At 43.7% G+C, this 22,095-nt stretch overlaps 1 protein-coding gene across 3 annotated transcripts in view; it reads left to right on the forward strand.

The window, feature by feature from the left end:
• The window catches only part of RYR3 (ryanodine receptor 3), a 569,645-nt gene that overhangs the window by 300,273 nt on the left and 247,277 nt on the right, over positions 1–22,095 (forward strand). For all 3 annotated transcript variants that reach the window (XM_088839832.1, XM_088839833.1, XM_088839834.1), the window contains exons 15-18: positions 2,854–2,949; positions 4,365–4,483; positions 12,114–12,247; positions 14,743–14,984. In XM_088839832.1, the coding sequence (XP_088695958.1) occupies positions 2,854–2,949; positions 4,365–4,483; positions 12,114–12,247; positions 14,743–14,984 (591 nt within the window). The remainder of the gene's footprint in view (positions 1–2,853; positions 2,950–4,364; positions 4,484–12,113; positions 12,248–14,742; positions 14,985–22,095) is intronic.

Consider the following 22,095-nt stretch of genomic DNA (forward strand, 5'->3'; position numbering starts at 1 on the left):
TGACCTTTCCAAATTTCTTCCTGTTGGTGGTGCTTTGTTAGTTCTATGTTCCTTACCAGGATCTCCTATCGTAAAATAACTAATGCAACTGATTACTGTGGTGCCTGGCCAGGGTGGGTGGTTTCAGCCAATGTTTCCCCTAACATTTTCATGGAACAAACTGCTATTTGTCATCCAGCCTCATTCCCTGGAAGACTGTGTTAAGCACTTGATTCTAACCCAGCGGATTATCAAATCAACCCTGAATATTCATTGGAAGGACTGATGCTGAAGCTGAAGCTCCAATACTTTGGCTACCTGATGCAAAGAGCCAATTCACTGGAAATACTGATGCTGGGAAAGATTGAGTGCAGGAAGAGAAGGGGGAGACAGAGGATGACATAATTGGATGGCATCACTGACTCAATGGACATGAGTTTGAGCAAGCTCCGGGAGATAGTGAAGGACAGGGAAGCCTGGTGTGCTGCAGTTGATGGGGTTACAGAGAGTCAGACATGACTTGGCCACTGAACAACTAACCCAGCCATTCATTGTGTTAACTGGTAACTTATTTTACTTTCCAAAATGACAGCAACTGGAAGCAAATGGTGATTGGTTTTATCGAACTACCTGTGAAGCCCTTGGCAGTTCCTTACACTCCCTGAACCTCAATTCCTCATCACTAAAATGAGAGAACAAGGCAAAAATAAGTTTAAGATACCCTCCAGTTTCAGACATTTGACACCTGCAGTCGGAGGTGCAGTTCCAGACATTTAGACATTTGACACTTGCAGTCGAGGATGTCTACTCTCTTCAAAAGTGTACCCTTTCACTGTCCACTTGTTGGGCAGTCATTATTCCTGCTGTTTTGGCCTGTTTTTATTTCATTTTGGAGGAAAGAAAAAGGAAATTGAGTAGAGATGTTCCAGCATCCAATCTTTCTTCTCACAACTCTGAATGCATGGTGACCTTCCAGGGCCTGCTGTAACCAATGCCACATGGGTTCAGGCTGACAGCCTGTGGGAAGAAGACAGTGGAAGATAGTATTGGCCTCTGCAAGAAGGAGGCCACCAATAATGATTTGTCCATGGTAACAAGGCAGTGTTTTAGGGCTTTTCTCTGATGTAAATATTCCATTGAGAGGAAGTTCATGGAAAGTTGAGCAGGCCAGAGGGGAGCCTGGAGAAGTCAGGTTAGACTCATTCTCATTGTCAGGGGTCAGGCTGATTAGATTGTGACTGTACTGAGTGACCTCATAAAGTCTCTTCCAACTCTTAACATTTTATGATATGGCTTAAACTCAGTAGTAATTATTACAACAGTAATAGCTAACGTTTGTTGATGCCAGGCAGTAGGATATCTCTTTTTGATCCTCAGAGCAACACTGTGAGGTGTAGGTACTATGAGCATTTTATTGAAGAATCTGATGCTCAGAAATGTTCATAATTCATCCAGGGTCATGCATGTTATAAGAGTGATGGAACTGTGGCTTGAGTCTAGACAGCCTGACTGCAGAGCCTCAAGGTCAACCCCCTTGTTGTTGTTCGTTCCCTAAGTCATGTCTGACTCTGCAACCCCATGGGTTACCACATGCCAGGCTTCCCTGTCTCTCACTGTCTCCCAGAGTTTGCTCAAACTCATACCCATTGAATCAATGATGCCATCCATCCATCACATCCTCTGTCGCCCCCTTCTCCTCTTGCCCTCTTTCTTTCCCAGCATCAGGGTCTTTTCCAGTGAGTCTGTTCTTCACATCAGGTGGCCAAAGTATAGGAGCTTCAGCTTCAGCGTCAGTCTTTCCAATGAATATTCAGGGTTGATTTCCTTTGGGATTGACTGGTTTGATTTTGTTATGGCTGACCTGAGAAGCAGGATAGGAGATCAGACTGAATTCTGCACTTAAATGACTGTGGAGGTACAAAGCAGAGATCCTGAGCAAGAATTTCCTTATTCAAATACCTTACAAATGTCTGTGAATCCCACAGTCTTTGGAAACCAGCAGCATGACAAGAAAGCCTCAGGGCCAATCAGTTTACATGGACTTAATCCAGAGTCCTGTCTATAGTACTGCCCTATGGAGGGAAGGTTAGTTGGTCTTATAGTGAAAATCTAGTGACAGTCTCTGTCTACCTTTTCAGTATCATCTACCAGTGGTCCTCAAACATGAACAGGCCTCAGAATTAGCTGGAGGGCTGGTTAGAACACAGATGCTGGGCCCATCCCTGGAGTTTCTGGTTCAGCAGACATAGGACAAGGCCACAGAATTTGTGTTTTTTAACATGTTCTCAGGTTATACTGACATTCCTATCTGGGGATCACACTTAGAACCACTGTCATGTACTGATGCATTTTAGATATTTTAGAGTTTCCTGTTTTGTTATTACTTGCCTATTAGTTTAACCAACCCTTTCAGTTGTACTCATTTGGATGCCTTCTTTTAGCCCTGAAGAATAGCAAGTCTTTAGCTAGATTTAAGAAAACGTTAGAGAAATTTGAGTTCTGAAGCCAGCAACCAAGCTGATATTATTTTCTTGCTTATCGCCATCTAAAGTGATTTTTTAAAACCTGTGTGTATTTTGTCTCTCTCCCCCATTTTACAAAGGCAGCCAATCTGTTGTTGCGTTCCCACTGCCTTATTCCCAGCAAGTAGACAGATGCCTCATACATAGTGGAATCTCTGGAAATATTTGAATGAATGGTAGATTTTTTTTTACTCTTCAAAATGTAGAGACAGGAATGTATCAAAAGGCTTGGGAGGGGAAGGGGACTATTTCATGCTTTTTACTTGCTAAGCAGATGGAGTATTCAACAGCATCCCAAGTTCCCATCACTGTGCCCTTTAATCTACATGATCAAACATGTTCTCATTCACAGCTGCTCTTATTCGTGGAAACAGAAACAACTGTGCTCAATTCTCCAATAACCTTGATTGGCTGATCAGCAAATTGGACAGGCTAGAATCTTCCTCAGGTAGGATTTGACAGGAAACGCAACTGGAGAAGGTGGGGTTTTTTTTGTTTGTTTCTGTTTAAAAGAGAGAGAAAGAGAGTTTAATCTCTGGACAATTATTCCCCCCCACTGGATTGCAAGCAATCCTCAGTAACTACTTCAACGAAAGAAACACAATCCTAAATCTTCCTGGTATCCTTAAAACTTTGTCGATCAACTTTAAGCCAGGCGTCAAAACTCTGTCCTTTCCTGCTTCATTTTTCACTTTGTGCCCTCATCTCCTCTCCCTGGGTCCTTGAATCATTCCCCGCCCAGTCTGAACATGGTCCTCTCAACTATGTAGAAGTAAGACTGAATGATGACCAAGAACTGAGAGGAACTGATACTCCTCATACCCCCGAGTCACCCTCAACACCATGTCTAGAGCCCTTCTTGATGACTGACGGAGAACTTGAGCCAAGAAAAGTTGTCATCGTTAGTAAATGACCATGCCGTGAGGCTCTGCGGTTTCCTCAGAGATGAGAGAACATGACAGGTGTGGGTCCCCCTCTGGGAAGCTGAAAAGTTTCAGTGCTCTTTTCATCATTTAGAGATGACAGGAGCTTGAACAGACAAGCCAAGGGAAAGCTCCCCTAGGATCATCCACCTCCGCATATGTCTTCTTCCTAAGCCTCTGTTTCCTTCAGTGCCTCCTTCCAGGGACCAGAACACATTTTAGGGTAATTTATGAAAACCTTGGGAAAAAAAGAGAATCAAGAGGACTCTTCTCAATAAAACCTATAAAGATATTAGCCAACAACTTTCTGTGCATTTCCACCCCAGCGTTACATGCAGGTGCCAGGCTGCAGGGGCACCTGGTAGTTTTTCTTACACCTTCGCTTAATACAGAAAACCATCTAGTGTGCCCAGAAAAGGGGACAACGCCCAGTAATCTTTATTTAGTGAGCTTACAGTTTACTCATATACCGTACCAGTGCATCTAAAAAAAAGATTCTGAAGTGATTCCTAGAAAAATTCTTTTTCGAGGAGCATTCAAAGCATTTTCTAAATTATTTGAATGACCTTTAGCATTTGTAGTAAACTAGGTATCCCTTTTTCTGTCTTTAAATTAAGTATTGCTTGGTTGGATTGGGTTAAAAATTCTTTTTTAAAGCTGCTTCTCTATATTTTGACCGAGAAGGATCATGTCTTTGTCCACGAAGAGGGAGGCGGGGTTAGTGATAAATAAACTCACCTCTAAATTAAAGTGTTGCCCCAGGGGCTTCTGAAGTCTATCCAAGATGGCCGCATCTTTCTTCTGGCTGGAAATATTTAATAGAGCCAAAGAATGATGGTATTCTGTCCCCTTAGGAGGATCATTTCGTTCTCAGGTTTCTAGTTATAATTAGCTCTGCTGGTTATTTAATGTCCAAATGATTTTTGTGGCATACATGCAGGTATCTTGGAAGTTTTGCACTGCATCCTCATTGAAAGCCCAGAAGCCTTAAACCTGATAGCAGAGGGCCACATCAAGTCCATCATCTCCCTGTTGGATAAGCACGGACGGAATCACAAGGTAGGTGTGGGAGGAATCCCGAACAGCGATTGACTTTACCTGCCTTTTCCTTCCCTGCTGCTTAGTAACCGTTGTGTGTTTTGGAGAGAGTATTGACTTCTCTCTTTCTTGGCTTTGATTTTTTAAAAACAAATTAAAAAAAAAAAAACCCTCTGGAAACTGAGGTCCTGAAAGAGAGTGATGACTACTCTCTTTCTTGGCTTTGGCTTAAAAATAAATTAAAAAAAAAAAAAAACTCTGGAAACTGAGATCCTGAAAGACCTGTCTTTCTTAGGAGCACACTCTGAGCCAGTCACAAGGGGCCTTTGGTGGTCCCCTCAGTTTCCTCCAGCTTCCGAAGCCTGGCTCATCATTACCCCCTTACCCAGCTTGTTTGTGAGGCTTTCAGCTCTATACAGGGTCGGCTGCAGGAACTGATCCCACCCTCAAGTCTAGGAGCTTAGAAATGAAACAGCTAGTGCCAACTTTATAAAGAAGCTACACAGAAATCAGATTTAGGATAATGTATAAAGTCTAGCCACATGGCATGTTCTTAAATGAAATCAGACTTGCCATGAGTCAAAGCAAAAAATGGGCTTTACATGAACAAGCCAGAGGGGATGAGCGGTGGGGCTCCCCACTGAGAGAAAACCGTTGTGTGACCTTGAGCCCCCATCATATCAGCTGTAAAATGAAGACAACGCCACCTCACTTACGAAGGCAGAATTCTGTGTCAAGTTTTTTTTTTTTTAAAAGGTTTCTTAAAGTTCTGATTTCTCTGTTTGTTAGAATTATATTTCTAAGACACCATGATCTCTGGGGATTCGTGTTAGCTGCTCAGTGGTGTCCGACTCTTTCTGACCCTATGGACTGAACCCCTCCAGGCTCCTCTGTCCATGGAATTTTCCAGGCAAGAATACTGGAGTGGGTTGCCATTCCCATCTCCAGGGGATCTTCCCAACCCAGGGATCGAACCTGGGTCTCCCAGATTGCGGGCAGATTCTTAACCATCTGAGCTACCAGGGAAGCATGATCTCAGGAAAGTCTATTAAAATATGTCTTATCCTGACCCATTGATATCTGGCCCGTACATGGAAGGGGATATCTTACCGACTCATTAGTGAGCAGGCAGGTACTACAAGGCTGAAGGGGAGCATTTCAAGATCAGGTGGCATATTTGGATGTGAGGGACAGCATCTGGGCTCAGGCAGAGTGGAGAGAACCCGGCTTGGTCACTGGTCCTCTCTGCTCACCCTCAGCTGGGGGCACTGCACATCGGAGACACGTCTTGGAGTGGGGGGTCCAGGAGAACAAGCCTCTGCAGCACTGCTCAGATGATATGTATCATCCTTAGGAAACAAACAAGCCATGGGCCTTAGCACCTATGAAATTGCTTGGCAAAAATCAGAAAGAAATATGTGGGGTCTGTAATTGCTTTCCCAAATGTGGTAAATCAAAAGCAGGCATGAGGCTCCTGCTTCAGCCCAGCTTCACTATGTCCGAACATGTCCCTTCCTATCTGCAAAGTGTAATAAAAGTAATTGATAAGCACCCGAGTAACCCATGGCCTGAGTCGTGAGCCATGGGCACATGTCAAGACGAGCTCCTAGAAAGCAAAGCTGCTCTCCTTTCATTGCTCCTGGGGCTGCTTTGTGATCACACCACAGAACACACTTAGCAGATAACCAACTTTGTGATGGCTTCTTTCAGCCAGAAGCCGCAAGCCCTTACTGGATTGTCACTCAGCTGATCACGGTTCTTTCCACAGTGTGAGACCACGGTATGAGTATTCCACAGCTGAGAATACTGAAACCTTTTGTTGCTGTTGTTCAGTCGCTTAGTTGTATCTGACTCTTTGTGACCCCATGGACTGCAGCACGCCAGGCTTCCCTGTCCTTCACTGTCTCCTGGCGTATGCTCAAACTCACATCCATTGAGTCGATGATGCCATCCAACCATCATATCCTCTGTCACCTCTTCTCCTGCCTTCAGGGTCTTTTCCAACGAATTGACTCTTCGCATCAGGTGGCCAAAGTGTTGGAGCTTCAGCTTCAACAGCAGTCCTTCCAATGAATAGTCAGAGTTGATTTCCTTTAGGACTGACTTGTTTGATCTCCTTGCTGTCCAAGGAACTCTCAATGCCTAGGGACTGAGGCCTAAGGAACTTTATTACTCTGCTAGGAGTCAATGCCTGACCTGATATGTTACCTGAATGTACTAGCATAGTACTCTTACATCTTCCAGACTGAGAAGTTCTGGACAAGGATGTCAAAGCTGAGGCAATGTGATTGTGGTACAAAAAGAATCTCTTCTAGAATGTCACATTTTTTTGTTTTCTGATGGATTCTTTCAATGGGGGCTGGCTTGTCATGAATTCAGTTCCCCCATTAGAGTTATTCATGTACATGACTTTTATTTTCAAGGGAAACCTAGCCTCAGATCATTACCAGAGATATTTGTGGTAGCTTGGCAAAGAATGTACTGGGTGCAGACTAGACTTTCATTGCAGCATTGTATCTTGACTTGGAAAATGCCAAAACAATGTTTTCCAATCCAGGCTGCTCTGTTTTCCATAGTCCCAGGTTTCCAGACATCTCTGACCTGTTCACTTATTTTTCTGTGAAGATAGTGATTCAAAATACATGGAATTTTAGAGCCCAGGGCACCTCACAGCACCTGCCAGGGCACCTCATAATGTCTTCAAAAACAGTGATGATGATGATAATGATAGTGTACATTTATTTTGCGTCTGACAAATACCAGGTACTGTGCTTAGTGTTCGCATGCATTTTCTTTCTACCTTGTTATTATTCCATGAAGTATTATTTCCACTTGAGGCAAAAACAAGGCCAGTGTGTATGACACCTTAAAATATTAACTAAGGTTGCCAGACAAACCAGGACCATAATTTAGGTCTCCAACACTAAGTTCAATATTCTTTCCAGTGTTTCTCAAGCTGTAGTCTGGCATGTTCTATGAGACAATGTTTAATTTTGTGTTCCAATTTTTATTAATATATAAATATAAAACTCTTTGCAGTAAAAAATTCACAATCAGAAACCATTTTCATATAGTAAGTTAGTGTTTCCCAGACTGGAATTTGAGAGTTCCTGTGGGTCCATGAAGGTTGTCTTCAGGACCGTGACGTTTTTTGTTAAAGGTTTATAGATATGGTGGTTTTGAGAAACCCCTTACTGTACTGCACCTCCTCCATTCATAAGTTTAGAAAGGAAAGGCTTTCTTTCCTTCTTTCTGAGCTGCCTTAGGGCTCACCATTGCAGTAGCTATAATGTGATGGCTGTGACACCCTCTGTTTACTGATACAGCAAGTAACATTTTAGTTCTCAGCTCTATACTGGCTTTGAAAAGCGTTGCCAGTCATCTAAAGCATGATCAAATTTAGGTCAAAAAGTTAGAGAGAAAGCACAATCTTTGGAGTAAAAAGGACAGAAGTGGGGTGTGCTGCCCCACTTTCTGAATGGACTCTACCCCATGACCTCACAAGTGACAAGGCTCAGCACCTCCTCACTTTCTGCTTTTCCAGATCCCATCAAAATTCCATTTGCCTTCAGAACAGTTCAGATGCCGCCCTCTCCATGAATCTTTCTCTGAATCCCAGCTGGATGTGATGGCCTCTCCTCCCCTGTACACTGTGCACTTCGTTCCATGGTGTTTCCACTCTGCCTTTCCTTGTAGATGTATGACGTGTATATTTCTCTCAGAGACTAAGTTTCCTTTACAGCAGGGACCTTGTGATCCCCATAGTGCCCAGCTCACATGTTACACACAGCAGGCATCTAATACATGTTTTTGAGGGTGTGATTTAAAAAAAGAGGGATGGATGAGTAGAACCACCATCTCCTGTCTCATCTTGAATGGATGGAAGCTCACAAATGCACCCAAGTCTCATCTCATCCAACAGATGGCTGTTCGTAGTATGAGACACACTTACTATGGTGGTGGCACCAATTTTATTGAGTAAAAAGGACAGCTGTTGAATATTCTGACGGTAACCCTCTAATTTTTCCATGAAATATCTAATAATAAAAATAAAGTATGCCCTTTTCCCTTGTCCCTGCAACCTAACATACTTCACACCTGCTTGATGTTATCACAGATGAATATTTTTTTTTTATTCTTTGTTTCACAAGGATTTGGAGCCACCTGTGAGAAAAAAAATATAGTAAAATAGTCATATCATTGGTCCTGAGAAAGTATAAATCAGAACTGAGATGTTATCCCTAGTAGGTAGGTGGGGTGGGCATGGCACAAAAGACTACAAAAGTAAGGAAACCATTAACTCCCAAGACTTTCTGGAATAGCTCCACAAAATCACCTCTGAGTTCCCAAGCAGTCAAGGCAAGATAGAAGTGCTCCCAACCACTCAGTTCACACATCCACAGGGAGAACAGAATCTGTTCCCCAGGGAGAAAGCACTCATTTATCAAATATAGAACATGACATAAAATTCACCGAAGTAAGTACCTTTTGTATTTTAAAAAATAAAGCTGTTTTAATAGAAAGCTGAGGACAAAATGCAAGAGCCAAATACTATTTCCATGGATGTGCAGTGCCTCTTTCTTACCTTTAAATCAGAATTCCCATGTGAGCCTACGTTTGGGGTGATGACTAAAGGAGATTAAATGCACAAGAAAGGATCTTGGATGAAATGTGGTGTCAGTGGTGAAAATGGTTTTACAATTAAGCAACAAATGAATTTCACAGAGTGGGCCAGGGAAATTCTCAAGTTGGACCAGTGTATAGATTAGAGAAGCCTAATTCGAGACAGATAACCCCAGATTCTCACGGTGAAGTCGCAGTCTGAGGCTAGCCAGTGGGTGGGCTCCATGCTGTGTGGTCATTCAGAGACACACTTTTCTTCCATCTAGCAGCCTCACTGTCCCCCAGGACAGGACTTCACAGGCTGTTACGTGCTTGTGAATCTCTGGGGAATTGTGTTAAACTGAAGGCTCTGATCTGATCGGTTTCTGGGGGTAAGTCTGAACATCTATATTTCTGGCAAGCTCCTAGGTGACCCAGTGCTGCAGGATCTTACTTGGAGTAAGGAGACCCTTGGGATTTGTAATCCTTCCTTGGATCTCCACATCCCGCTGGAAGGGGAGAGTATAGGGGCCAGGCCTGAAAGCAGTGCACATCACATCCACCCACTTTCTGCTGGCCGGAACTCAGTCACATGACTCCACAACACTGCAAGTGAGTCTGGGAAGTGTAGCCTCTGTGCATAGGACGAGAAGGAGGCAGAGTCTGGTGACCACTGTGAAGTACCTGCCACACCAACAAGCACCCCAGAGGTCACTGAGATGCTTCCTCGCCATCAGGAAGTACAGATGACCCCTAAGGACTGTGTTTGCCTTTCCCCAGGGTGAACTGACCCATCTACACACACTTTACTTTTCAAGAAAAATTTATTGAGGTATAGTTGATTTACAATGTTGTTTTAATTTCAGGTGTATAGCAAAAGTGATTCAGTTATATATGTATTGATTCTTTTTCAAATCCTTTTCACACATAGTTTGTTACAGAATATTGAGTAGAGTTCCCTGTGCTGTATGGTAGGTCCTTGTGGTTGTCTGTTTTATATACAAGACTGTACATGTGTTAATCCCCAGCTTCAAATTTATCCACCCATACAACGTTTCCCCTTTGGTAATGGTAAGCTTTTTTTTGAAATCTGAGTCTGTTTCTCTTGTGTAAATAAGTTCATTTTATATCATTTTTAAAATTAGATTCCACGTATGAGTGCTACCATATGATGTTTGTCTTTCTCTGTCTGACTGACTTCACTCAGTATGACAATCTCTAAGTTCATTGCAAGTGGCAGTGTTTCGTTTCTTTTGTGGCTGAGTAGTATTCGTGTGTGTGTGTGTGTACCATGTTTTCTTTATCTGTTCATCGACACCTAGGTTGCTTCCACATCCTGGCTGTTGTGTGTGTGTGTGTGTGTGTACCATGTTTTCTTTATCTGTTCATGGACACCTAGGTTGCTTCCACATCCTGGCTGTTGTAAACAGCGCTGCAGTGAATGTTGGGGTGCATGACCCCAAGAAATGACTGGTAAAAAAAGCCAGAACACTGTCAGCACATTCTTCATGGCATCGTTTATTTGTAGGTGATGTACTATTCCATTAGGCTGTGTGCTTTCCAGAGCCTTTTTTCTCCTCACTGATCCTATTGTATGTGGATTAAGCTCTACTTTCCTTCTGGCTGTGACAGCAAGGCTCCTACAGCCGTCACTTCAAGGCAAAACAGATGAAAATGTGTGGTAGGCCAGATGATAAGTATTTAATTTCTTGGCCATCTATGGGCTCTTTTCTTAGAAGGACAAATTATCCTCTGGATTTCCAATTCCACGGTCATATGTTTCATGGAGTGGTAATGGTGAGAGTCCTCCATAAAACTGCCTTTGGAGTTCTTTTCTGCTTGTCCCATTAATGTGCTCTGTATTTACTTGGAATGAAGTTGACATTCAGGGAGCCAGGTAGAAAACTGGTTTGTGAGAATTATGGATACAGATCCCATCAACAACATGAAGCCATCCAACCCCGCTAAGCATGGAGTCTTCGGTGGCCACTTTGTAAGACTGAACTGAGGCTGCCCTCTCCTTGTCAGGGTAGCCTGCCACGGTCCTGGCCATTATTCATCCCTGCTGTTTGCACACTGTTCCCTGTGGGGGAGAGAGGGAGGAGCAGTGCCTGGCCCAGCATGTTTGCTCTGCCACGCTAGGAACGTGAAATATGGATGAATGGGGACTCAGCACAAGGAGAGTGGGCAGGCAGGCCAGTGCGTGGGAGGGGTGGCCGGGGGCTGCTCCCACTCCCCCGGCAGCTGGCATATGAGGTGGTTTAGGAACAGCTCGTGGTGGATCTGGTAGAGTCAGGGTCTGCCTGGTTTGCTCACTCTTATGGTTTATTCTCACTCTACAGGGGAAAAAAGCAGGTGAAATGTTTCTGAATAGGGATTTCTAGGAAGAGAGGGATATCTTAGTGAGCTTTCATGGTATCACAGCAGAAGACCAGCACTCAGAATCTGCCCTGCAGTCCCCGCTACCCCACCCATGCGAGGATCCCAAGCCTGCCCCAAGCAAGGGACCATAGCCAGACGGGAATCTGAGTGTCTTTCAGGAAGCCCTGTGTGAGTGCCTCCTGAGCTTGTGCAGAGGGACCCTGAGGCCAGGCAGGAGCATGTGCTTCAGCCTGAGGTCTATGGGGGCCCTTCCAGCACTTACCCAGAAAGGAAGTTGTTACCGCACCTCACCTAGTCCTGGACCTGGCTGGAAAAGAAACCTGGACAGGCTGTCTTCAGAGCTCAGACTCTAACCCACTTTAACAGAACAGTGACCACAGGTGGCGTGCCTAGTTTGGAGGGATGGGTCACAAGACTAAGGCAGAGGAGTTAGAAAGGAACCCAAACTCATTTCCCCAAGGGGCAGCAGGCGCCTGGGCATCACTCACTCGTGTCTGGTGAGGCAGGTGTGGCTTCCTTGACTCTGAACAGGTGTTCACACCTGTCACCTGGCCCTTACCTTCATGAGGCGGGCTTCCTTCCTGTGCTGTGGCTGTCAGGTCCTGCCCACTGTGCACCCACCCCCCACCTCAGGTCCTAAGGTCGGCTGGGGTGTATCCTGCTGCAGGTTCTGGATGTGCTGTGTTCCCTCTGTCTCTGCGATGGGGTCGCAGTGAGAGCCAACCAGAATCTCATCTGTGACAACTTGCTGCCCCAGAGAAACCTGCTCCTGCAGACGCGGCTGATTAATGACGTAACAAGGTAAGGCCACCACCATCATTGACAACGCCCATCTTGTCCCCAGAAAGGAAGAATGCTGATCTCAACTCCAAAGCCACCTACCCATCATCTCCATTCTGATGTGACCACATAAGATAAGACCAGCAAATGTGCACATCTTTTAGGGCCTTGTACTCCAACCCCTTCAGTTGAATTTCTCAAACTTCTCCCCTGAAGTAGCCAAAGATGGAGTAAATAAATCACCTGAGGACTAAAGAATTTGGCCTAAGGGAGTGATCTACCATGTTTTAATTTAAACATGAGTGCATATCTTATACCTTCTTCATAACATATTTTATTTTTTTTCTAAAAGTCTTTTGATAGAGTGGATGTCCCATGTTGAGACCATGGTTTCTTTTATCTTCTGGCACTTGGCCATTTACCCCAGGGCCATCTGTGAAAGCCAGAATGGGCTCATGAAGAACCCTGGGAGTCATGAACTCACTGGACCTGGACTAGGGAGCAACTTCAGCAGCTCTCCACCTGGGCTCCCTCCCTACTCTGAAACGTGAGGAAATAATGTCCCCTCCAAAGTGCAGAGCAGGTTTGGGTCTATAGACATCGCACAGGCTTTCTTCTGGGTACCAGTCTGGTTCTTCCCTTGCCCACCCAAAATGGACACAGTCTTATCCCAGGACAGTGGACCTCTAAGAGTAGGATTCCAAGAAGAACAACTCCAAGTGGTTTGTCCCAAGCTTTTAACCATTTTTCTCTGGATATTTTAGAATCTCTGTTTCTTAACAAGTTGCCTAATACTGATGTATCTGCACCCCATCTTTTTTGTCATAGAGGTTGAATTTTTTTCAGCTTTATTGAGGTATAATGGACAAAAGTGTAAGATATGTAAAGAATACAATGTGATGATTCAACTCATATAAACATTATGAAAGGATTCTCTCTCCCCATGAAGTTAATTAACACTTCCATCACTTCACACATTTACCAGTTTTAAATGAGAACATGTGAGTCCTATTCTCTAAATGAATTTCAGTTTTATAATACAGTGTTATCAACTGTGTGTGCGTGCATGCTCAGTCACTTCAGTCATGTCCCTGTGTGACCCCATGGACTTTAGCCTACCAGTCTCCCCTGTCCATGAGGATTCTCCAGGCAAGAATATTGGAGTAGGTTGCTGTGCCCTCTTCCAGGGGATCTTCCCAACCCAAGGATTGAACCTGCATCTCCTGCATTGCAGGAGGATTCTTTACCCACTAAGCCACGAGGGGAAGCCCATTATCAACAAAGTCACCATGTTATATCCTCAGACTTTACTCGTCTGATAAGTGAAAGTTTGTGCCCTTTTATCAACTTCTTGCTATCCCCCTGCCCCAACTCTCCAGAACTACTTTTCATTTCTCTCTTTCTAGGAGTTGGGCTTTTTTTTTTAGATTCCACGTGTAAGTGATACCATGCAGTATTTGTCTGGATTATTTCTAATAGTGACTTAATGCTTTTAAAAGGCCAGTATTATTAATAATGCCTATGGGGAAAAGCTTAAATCAATTTACCAGAAGATAGAACCTGAGTAAGTCTTTTCTTACACTTACAGAAAGAAAGAGGAGTTTGCAGTCATACAACTCTACATGATGTTTTCAGCGTCTTTACCTATGGTTGGCACTCAGTAAATGTGTGTTGCCTTGAATATTGGAAGAGATATATTTTACATTTTATAACAGAATTAACGTTGTCCTGACATCTCCCACTAAGAACTTGATCAAGTATTGGAGGCCTGAAGATTATTCTGCTTTCAGTTCAGTTCAGTCACTCAGTCGTGTCCAACTCTTTGCGACCCCATGAATCACAGCACGCCAGGCCTCCCTGTCCATCACCAAATCCCGGAGTTCACTCAAACTCATGTCCATCGAGTCAGTGATGCCATCCAGCCATCTCATTCTCTGCCGTCCCCGTCTCCTCCCACCCCCAATCCCTCCCAGCATCAGACTCTTTTCCAGTGAGTCAACTCGCCGCATGAGGTGGCCAAAGTATTGGAGTTTCAGCTTTAGCATCAGTCCTTCCAATGAACACCCAAGATTGATCTCCTTTAGAATGCACTGGTTGGATCTCCTTGCAGTCCAAGGGCCTCTCAAGAGTCTTCTCCAGCACCACAGTTCAAAAGCATCAATTCTTCTTTAGAACAATACAAAAATCATGAGCTTGCTCTTGCTCTCAGTTTAATTGGGCTTTCCTGGTGGCTCAGACCATAAAGAACCCACCTGCAATGCAGGAGACCCTGGGTTGTGAAGATTCCCTGGAGAAGGGAACGGCAACCCACTCCAATATTCTTGCCTGGAGAATACCATGGACAGAGGATCCTGGTGGGCTATAGTCCATTGGGTTGCAAAGAGTCGGACATGACTGAGTGACTATCTCTTTCACTTTTTGGTTTAATTGGGCCCATGCCTCCTATGGTCTGGTTCAGTTTGCTTTCCTACTTCTTAAGAGTCTGTGGGTGCCACCTGTCTCATGTTTAATTTCAGTATTCGGCCGAACATCTTCCTGGGAGTTGCTGAAGGCTCAGCACAGTACAAGAAGTGGTACTTCGAGCTTATCATCGACCAGGTGGACCCCTTCCTGACAGCAGAACCCACACATCTGCGGGTGGGCTGGGCCTCTTCTTCTGGCTACGCTCCTTACCCCGGAGGTGGAGAAGGATGGGGAGGCAATGGTGTTGGTGATGACCTATACTCCTATGGCTTTGATGGACTTCACCTCTGGTCAGGTGAGCACCTTGCCGGAGCTTCGGCCCCTGATTGTTCAAATGGAAATGGTTACTTCTTTTTGAAATGATACAGATTCAAGTCTCAACTAAGTAGATGGCTAAGTAGGAAGAGCATCACATCTGAATGAGACTGCCCTGCTCTTTTTGTATATGTGATTTTATGTATTTGTTGGCTGTGCTGGGTCTTCGTTGCTGCATGGGGTTTTCTCTAGTTGTGGTACACAGGCTTCCCATTGTGGTGGCTTGTCTTCTGCAGATCACAGGCTGTAGGGTGCATGGGCTTCGGTAGTTTAGTTGTGGCACTAAGGCTCAGTAGTTGCAGTGCCCAGGCTCTAGAGCACAGCCTCAGTAGTTGTGGCACACAGGCCAAGTTGCTCCAAGGCCTATGGGATCTTCCCAGACCAGTGATCGTACCCACGTCTCCTGCACTGACAGGTGGATTCTTTACCCCTGAGCCACCAGAGAAGCCTGAGACCGGCCTCTTTTAAACCACAAGCCTGTACTTCAGTTCCATCATCTAGTGCAGATCACTTAACTTTTCTCAAGCTCAGGGTCTGCTTCCTTTAATCCTAATTGCATGGATTTGTCAAGGTTACATGGGCAAACAGGAAAGGAGAAGCAGACTGAGCATTTATTGACTTTGCAGTAAGCTGCATATCTTTTGTACATTTTTTCTCTCATTTTATCCTTACAGTGACCCCCTATAGTGGATAATATTGATCTCATACTACAGACATGGAAACTGAACATGAAGGTGTTTAGTTAACTTACTCACAGTCACACAGAGAAGGCTCCATATCTGACTACAAGTCTGTCATCTTGTGGTTGTAACATGTTGCTTTGTAATACATATTTTTTTCTTTTTTTAAGTTTTATTTAATAAATGGTACAAAGCACAATGCCAAAAACATTAATAGTTAAAATTTCACCAAATGAAAAAAATACTGTAGAATACACAGTTGTAAAAAGCTACCCACCTCCCAGAATATTGGAAATAAAAGCAAAAATAAACAAATGGGACCTAATTAAAATTAAAAGCTTCTGTACAGCAAAGGAGACTATAAGCAAGGTGAAAAGACAGCCTTCAGAATGGGAGAAAATAATAGCAAATGAAACAACTGATAAAGAATTAATCTCAAAAATATACAAGCAACTCCTGCAGCTCAATTCCAGAAAAATAAACGACCCAGTCAAAAAATGGGCCAAAGAACTAAACAGACATTTCTCCAAAGAAGACATACAGATGGCTAACAAACACATGAAAAGATTCTTAGCATCACTCATAATCAGAGAAATGCAAATCAAAACCACAATGAGGTACCGTTTCACGCCAGTCAGAACGGCTGCTATCTACATGCAATAAATGCTGGAGAGGATGTGGGGAAAAGGGAACCCTCTTACACTGTTGGCGGGAATGCAAACTAGTACAACCACTATGGAGAACAGTGTGGAGATTCCTCAAAAAACTGGAAATAGAACTGTCATATGATCCAGCAATCGCACTCCTGGGCATACACACCAAGGAAACCAGAATTGAAAGAGACACATGTACTCCAATGTTCATTGCAGCACTGTTTATTGTAATACATTTTTTAAGGTGTCTGGATGTGTACCTGGCACATGGTAGTTGCTAATATCTTTAAAGATTTCAAAACTTCCTTTTTAGATATACACTTATGCTTTCCCCAGAAATGTCCATGGTGGTTGCCTGTGGAGGAGTGAGTTGGCTTCTGAATGGGTGGAAATGTAAGACTAACCCTCATACTTTTACCACAGCAGAGGCTCTACCCCTTCCCTCTCCTATCTACATCTTGTCTTATCTGTATCTTTTGCAAAACTGGAACTGGAGATATTGTGTCCCTTATAGAAATTCCTTAGGTAAGCATTGTGCTGTGTGCCTCTTACATAAGGAACCAGGACATACAAGCCTCCTTAAACCCAGTACCAGGGAAGAGTTTGTATGTACAAGACAGACCTATGTATTTTCATTTGTAACTGAGAACTACAAAATCCATCACATTTTCCTCCTCCTTTTAGCTTCCAGCTAAAACCAATAGCTCAGGTCCTAGTGACATGTTTCTTACAGTTGATTTTTACTTTCAATTGATCAATATTTTTTAATCTTTGTGCTACTTTATATTCAGTATAAACATTTCTTACCTCTTAGGAATGGTGCAAATGTATTTATTTATATATGTATCTGGAATCATTTATAAGAAGAAATTGTCTGATTCCGTGTTTTGCGTATCCCAGGGGAGAGTGTGTTGCAGACAAAAGTGGGTACAAAATGGCAGGATGATAGAGTGAAGTGAACGTCTTGTTCTCTTATTCTCCCAGTTTAACTTTCCCTGGTTCCATTTCATGAGGGGTGAAGGTGGGTCTTCACTGGATTCTCAGAGCCCCGCTATAGAGCCATTGTTTCTGTGGTCATACAGTTGTAGTAACCTTTAGCTTAGGTTATCATCAGATGGCATAAGGATCTCAGAAAGTTATCTCTGGGGAAGTGATCTGAAAAGAAATAATCACTATTCTCATATACTTACAGCTCCTGAGCTTAATAAAATTGAACCTGCAGGGGGATGAATGGGGTTGAGGAGAGAAAAACATTGTGCACTGCCTGCTGGTTGCTGCTCAGTTCCTGCCCTCTCTTCACCATGACCCAAGCATATTCTCTGGATCCCAGATGCATGCACTCAGTTACGTCTGACTCTTTGCAGTCACATGGACTGTAGCCCATCAGGCTCCTCTGTCCATGGAATTCTTCAGGCAAGAATACTGGAGTGGGTTGCCATTTCCTCTCCAGGGTGTCTTCCCAACCCAGGGGTTGAATCTGCATCTCTTGCACCTCCTGCATTGGCAGGTGTATCATTACCCCTGCACGACCTAGGAAGCCCTCTCTGGATCCCAGGCTGCACTTACGGAGAACTCTGCATTGACCGAGGCAATATGAAGTCCACCAAGACCCTTGGATGGAGCAAATTGGCCCCTAGTTTCAAAGAAAACCCAACCATTCTCAAAAGCAAACATTTATTCCATCTTTTCCAGAGTTCACAGCCCTCCATGGGGCACTTGACATAAACCTTTATAAAAATTTGCAAAATAAATGCATCAGTGAGTCAGAAGGCAGAGAACCCACTCATTGCACATCCAGAAAGCGCTGCTGTCAGTACATTTCAGGACCTGGACATCCATCCTATTGTAGGATCAATCCATCCTATTGTGTATCATTCCAGGAACGTACAATGCTCCCTTTTTCCTTCTTATCCACTCAAGACCAGAAAGCCAGGTGAATATTACCCACATAGTAATATAACTTCACCTAAGAGCATTTTGGGGGTCTCCATCACTCAATCTTCAGCATCTGGTGAGATGTAAAGAAACCAACATCCACAAAATTGGCATCTTTTATGCTCACTAAAACGCAAAGCTTCCTTGGGTCTGGGCATCATTCTGAATTCTCCAACTTGCGCCCAGGTAACATTTATCTTGCAGAAGGCAAAACAGGTAAATATGTCAGCGTGTGCACCAGAGGAAGAAATAAGGTTTCTGTTAATGACTCCCACCAGGACAGCAGTGAATTTTGTACTGTCTGATGAAAAGGTAATAGTTGATGTAGAAATGGGATGGAAGAGACGCTCCAACTTACTACAGGAGAGAGTAGAGGGTGGCTGGGGAGAAATGGTGGATACTGGTCTGACCATTTTTCTTCCTTTCTTGAGATGTAAATGCCCAGGTCCACTGCCTGTATTTCTTATTGGAGTATAGTTGATTTACAGTGTTATGTTAGTTTCAAGTGCACAGTGGAGTGAATCAGTTGTACACATACATATATTCACTTGGGTTTTTTTAAGTCTTTTTCCATGTAAACTGTTACAGAGTACTGCATAGAGTTCTCTGTGCTACACAGCATATTCTTATTATCTATTTTGTATATAGTAATATATACATATCAATCCCAATCTCCCAATTTATGTCTCCCCACCGAGTCCCCTGGTAGCCGTAAGTTTGTTCTCTATCTGTGACTCTACTTCTGTTTTGTAAACAAGTTCATCGGTACCCTTTTTTTTTTCCCACTTATAAGTGACATCATATATTTGTCTTTCTCTGTCTGACTTACTTCGCTCAGTGTGACAGTCTCTAGGAATGGGAAAATGTTTGCAAGTGAAGAAACCAACACAGGATTAATCTCCAAAATATACAAACAGCTTCATTCGTTCCGTCGTGTCCGACTCTTTGTGACCCCGTGGACTGTAGCCTACCAGGCTTCTCCGTCCATGGGATTCTCCAGGCAAGAATACTGGAGTGGGTTACCGTTTCCTTCTCCAGGGGATTTTCCCGAGGCAGGGATCGAACCTGGGTCTCCCGCATTGGAGGCAGACGTTTTAACCTCTGAGCCACCAGGGAAGCCCTACAAACAGCTTACTCAGCTCAATATCAAAAGAACGAATAATCCAATCAAAAGATGAGTGGAATATCTAAATTGACGTTTCTCCAAAGAAGACAAACAAATGGCCAAAAGGCAAATGAAAAGATGTTCAACATCACAGTTATTAGGGAAATGCAAGTCAAAACTGCAATGAGGTATCACCTCACACCAGTCAGAGCAGCCATCATCGAAAAATCCACAAACAATAAATACTGAAAAGGGTGTGAAGAAAAGGGAACCCTCCTACACTATTGATGGGAATGTAAATTGGTATGTCACTCGGGAGAACAGTGTGGAGGTTCCTTAAAAAAACTAAAATTAGAACTACCATATGACCCAATGATCCCACTACTGGCCATATTCCCAGAGAAAACCATAATTCAAAAAGCTACATGCACCCCACTGTTCATAGTAACATATTTTACAATATCCATGGCATGGAAGCAACTTAAATATCCATTGCCAGATAAATGAATAAAAAATATGTAGTACATATATACAATAGAATATTAGCCATATAAAGAACAAAATAATACCATTTGCAGCAGCGTGGATGGTCCATTACCTTTAAACTTATCTATATGCATAAACTAAGCCACAGCCTTGAGCTGGACTTTACTATTTATTAAAGCACAAAGGATGTTGCTGAAGTTGGAAAGGATGGCAGAGCCCCTAATACTTTTGTCAGAGAAATTTAAGAAGCAGCAGCATGACTTTGGAGTTATGCCTGGGTTTGAATCCCAGCTCTTCACTTACTTGGTTTTTTTGACACCCGGCAAGTTACTTAACCTCCCAGATACTTGGTTTCCTCAGATAAAATAAAGATGATACAAGACTTTTAGGAAATTTAAATGAGATGAAGGATGTGAAGTTCTTGACAGACACTAAATACAAAATAAATATCTCTTCCCTACTTTTATTGTCTATGAAGTCAACTCTCATAGAGACCAAGTGCAGAGTTCCGGGTACCTCCCTCGAAACCATGAGATTAGCTCCATCCTGACAGGAAACAGAGCCCAGGTTCCATGCTGAATGCAGAAGAAGGTTTCAAAGTGACATCCTGGGAAATATGAATGAGTTTTTCCTCTATGTAGGAGGAGGGCAGCCTTCATAGGTCTTCACCAAAGCCTATAAAGTTTCTTTCAGTCATCAGCTGTACAAATATCCCCCATCTGAACCCTGCCCAGCCCTCCCCACAGACTCATGAGTCAGCCCAGCCACTGTGACTGTCCTTTCAGAGGAATGGCTCTTTTCTTGTCCTGGCATCACTTTCCCTCTCCTGATACAGCCTTTACATTATGTAGCCTTTCAGAACTGCACTTGGGGGTGAATTTGGCTCCAGAGTAGCCTATATAGTCGGAGAAGGCAATGGCAAGCCACTCCAGTACTCTTGCCTAGAAAATCCCATGGACGGAGGAGCCTGGTAGGCTGCAGTCCATGGGGTTGCTACGAGTCTGACATGACTGAGCAACTTCACTTTCACTTTTCACTTTCACACATTGGAGAAGGAAATGGCAACCCACTCCAGTGTTCTTGCCTGGAGAATCCCAGGGACGGGGGAGCCTGGTGGGCTTCCGTCTATGGGGTCACACAGAGTCGGACACGACTGAAGTGACAGCAGCAGCAGTAGCAGCCGCAGCCTATATAGTAGGGCTTCCTAGGTGGTGCAGTGGTGAAGAATTTGTCTGCCAATGCAGGAGATGCAGGAGATGGGGATTCAACCCCTGGGTTGGGAAGATCCCTTGGAGTAGGAAATGGCAACCCAATCCAATATTCTTGCCTGGGAAATTCCATGGACATAGGGGCCTGGCGGGCTACGGTCCATGGGGTCACAGAAAGTTGGACACACATATACACACACACATACATGGCCATATAGTACATCACTGGTTAGGGAGCAATTTCATGAGGAAACTACACCTCCTCTTCCCTTGTTGCAAATTTTCCCCTCGAAAATTTTGAATAAGCAAAGGAATTCAGAATAGCAAAGGAATAAGCAAAGGAATTTTGAATAAAGCAAAGTGATACAAAAAGTAAATGAATGAAATAAAATTCTTTTCTGATTCCTTAGGACTTCTGACTCATCAGGACAACTTGATGAGTGGGCTCCTGTCTCCCGACTAAGATGAGCTCCAGGGTATTGGTTCATTTATCAACACACAGCCCACTGTGACTTGGACTTTTCCAAGCACAGTGCTATATGTAGAGGATTCAAGGAGTAGCTGTAGGACACCACAGTTTTGATGTATTTGGATCTTCTCTGTTTCCAGATGCCCAAGTATTTGTGTTTACATTATAGTACCAAACTCTGCAGTGCCTGGGGAGAGCGTCGGTGTTTCCAGTTGCCTATATGACTCATCAGAAGAAATAAAAGCCTGCAGTAACACATCCTTAGGTTCATTTGAAGATGTGGCATGTGATTAAGTGGCTTTTTCCTTCATCTTAAAAATGCTAGGCTTGGCATGGCCTTTCCAAGCCCTCTGGGACCTTCCAACAGTCCTGAGCCTCTAAGTCAGGGGTTTTCTTCAGACTTACAGAAGTCACAAGGCTTCCCAGCCTGTCCCAATAGGTGGTCTCTAGGATTACTCAGAGCTCCTAATATCTGGCAAAGCGGTTAAAGTGATTTAGAAAAACTCTCCCTGTCATATTTGCTTCTCCTTTCTGCAGCCTTACATTGCTGTTGGT

The sequence above is a fragment of the Moschus berezovskii genome, chromosome 9, assembly GCF_049115385.1.
Source record: "Moschus berezovskii isolate FMDL1 chromosome 9, NW_MosBer_1.0, whole genome shotgun sequence".
NCBI classification, from domain to species: domain Eukaryota; kingdom Metazoa; phylum Chordata; class Mammalia; order Artiodactyla; family Moschidae; genus Moschus; species Moschus berezovskii.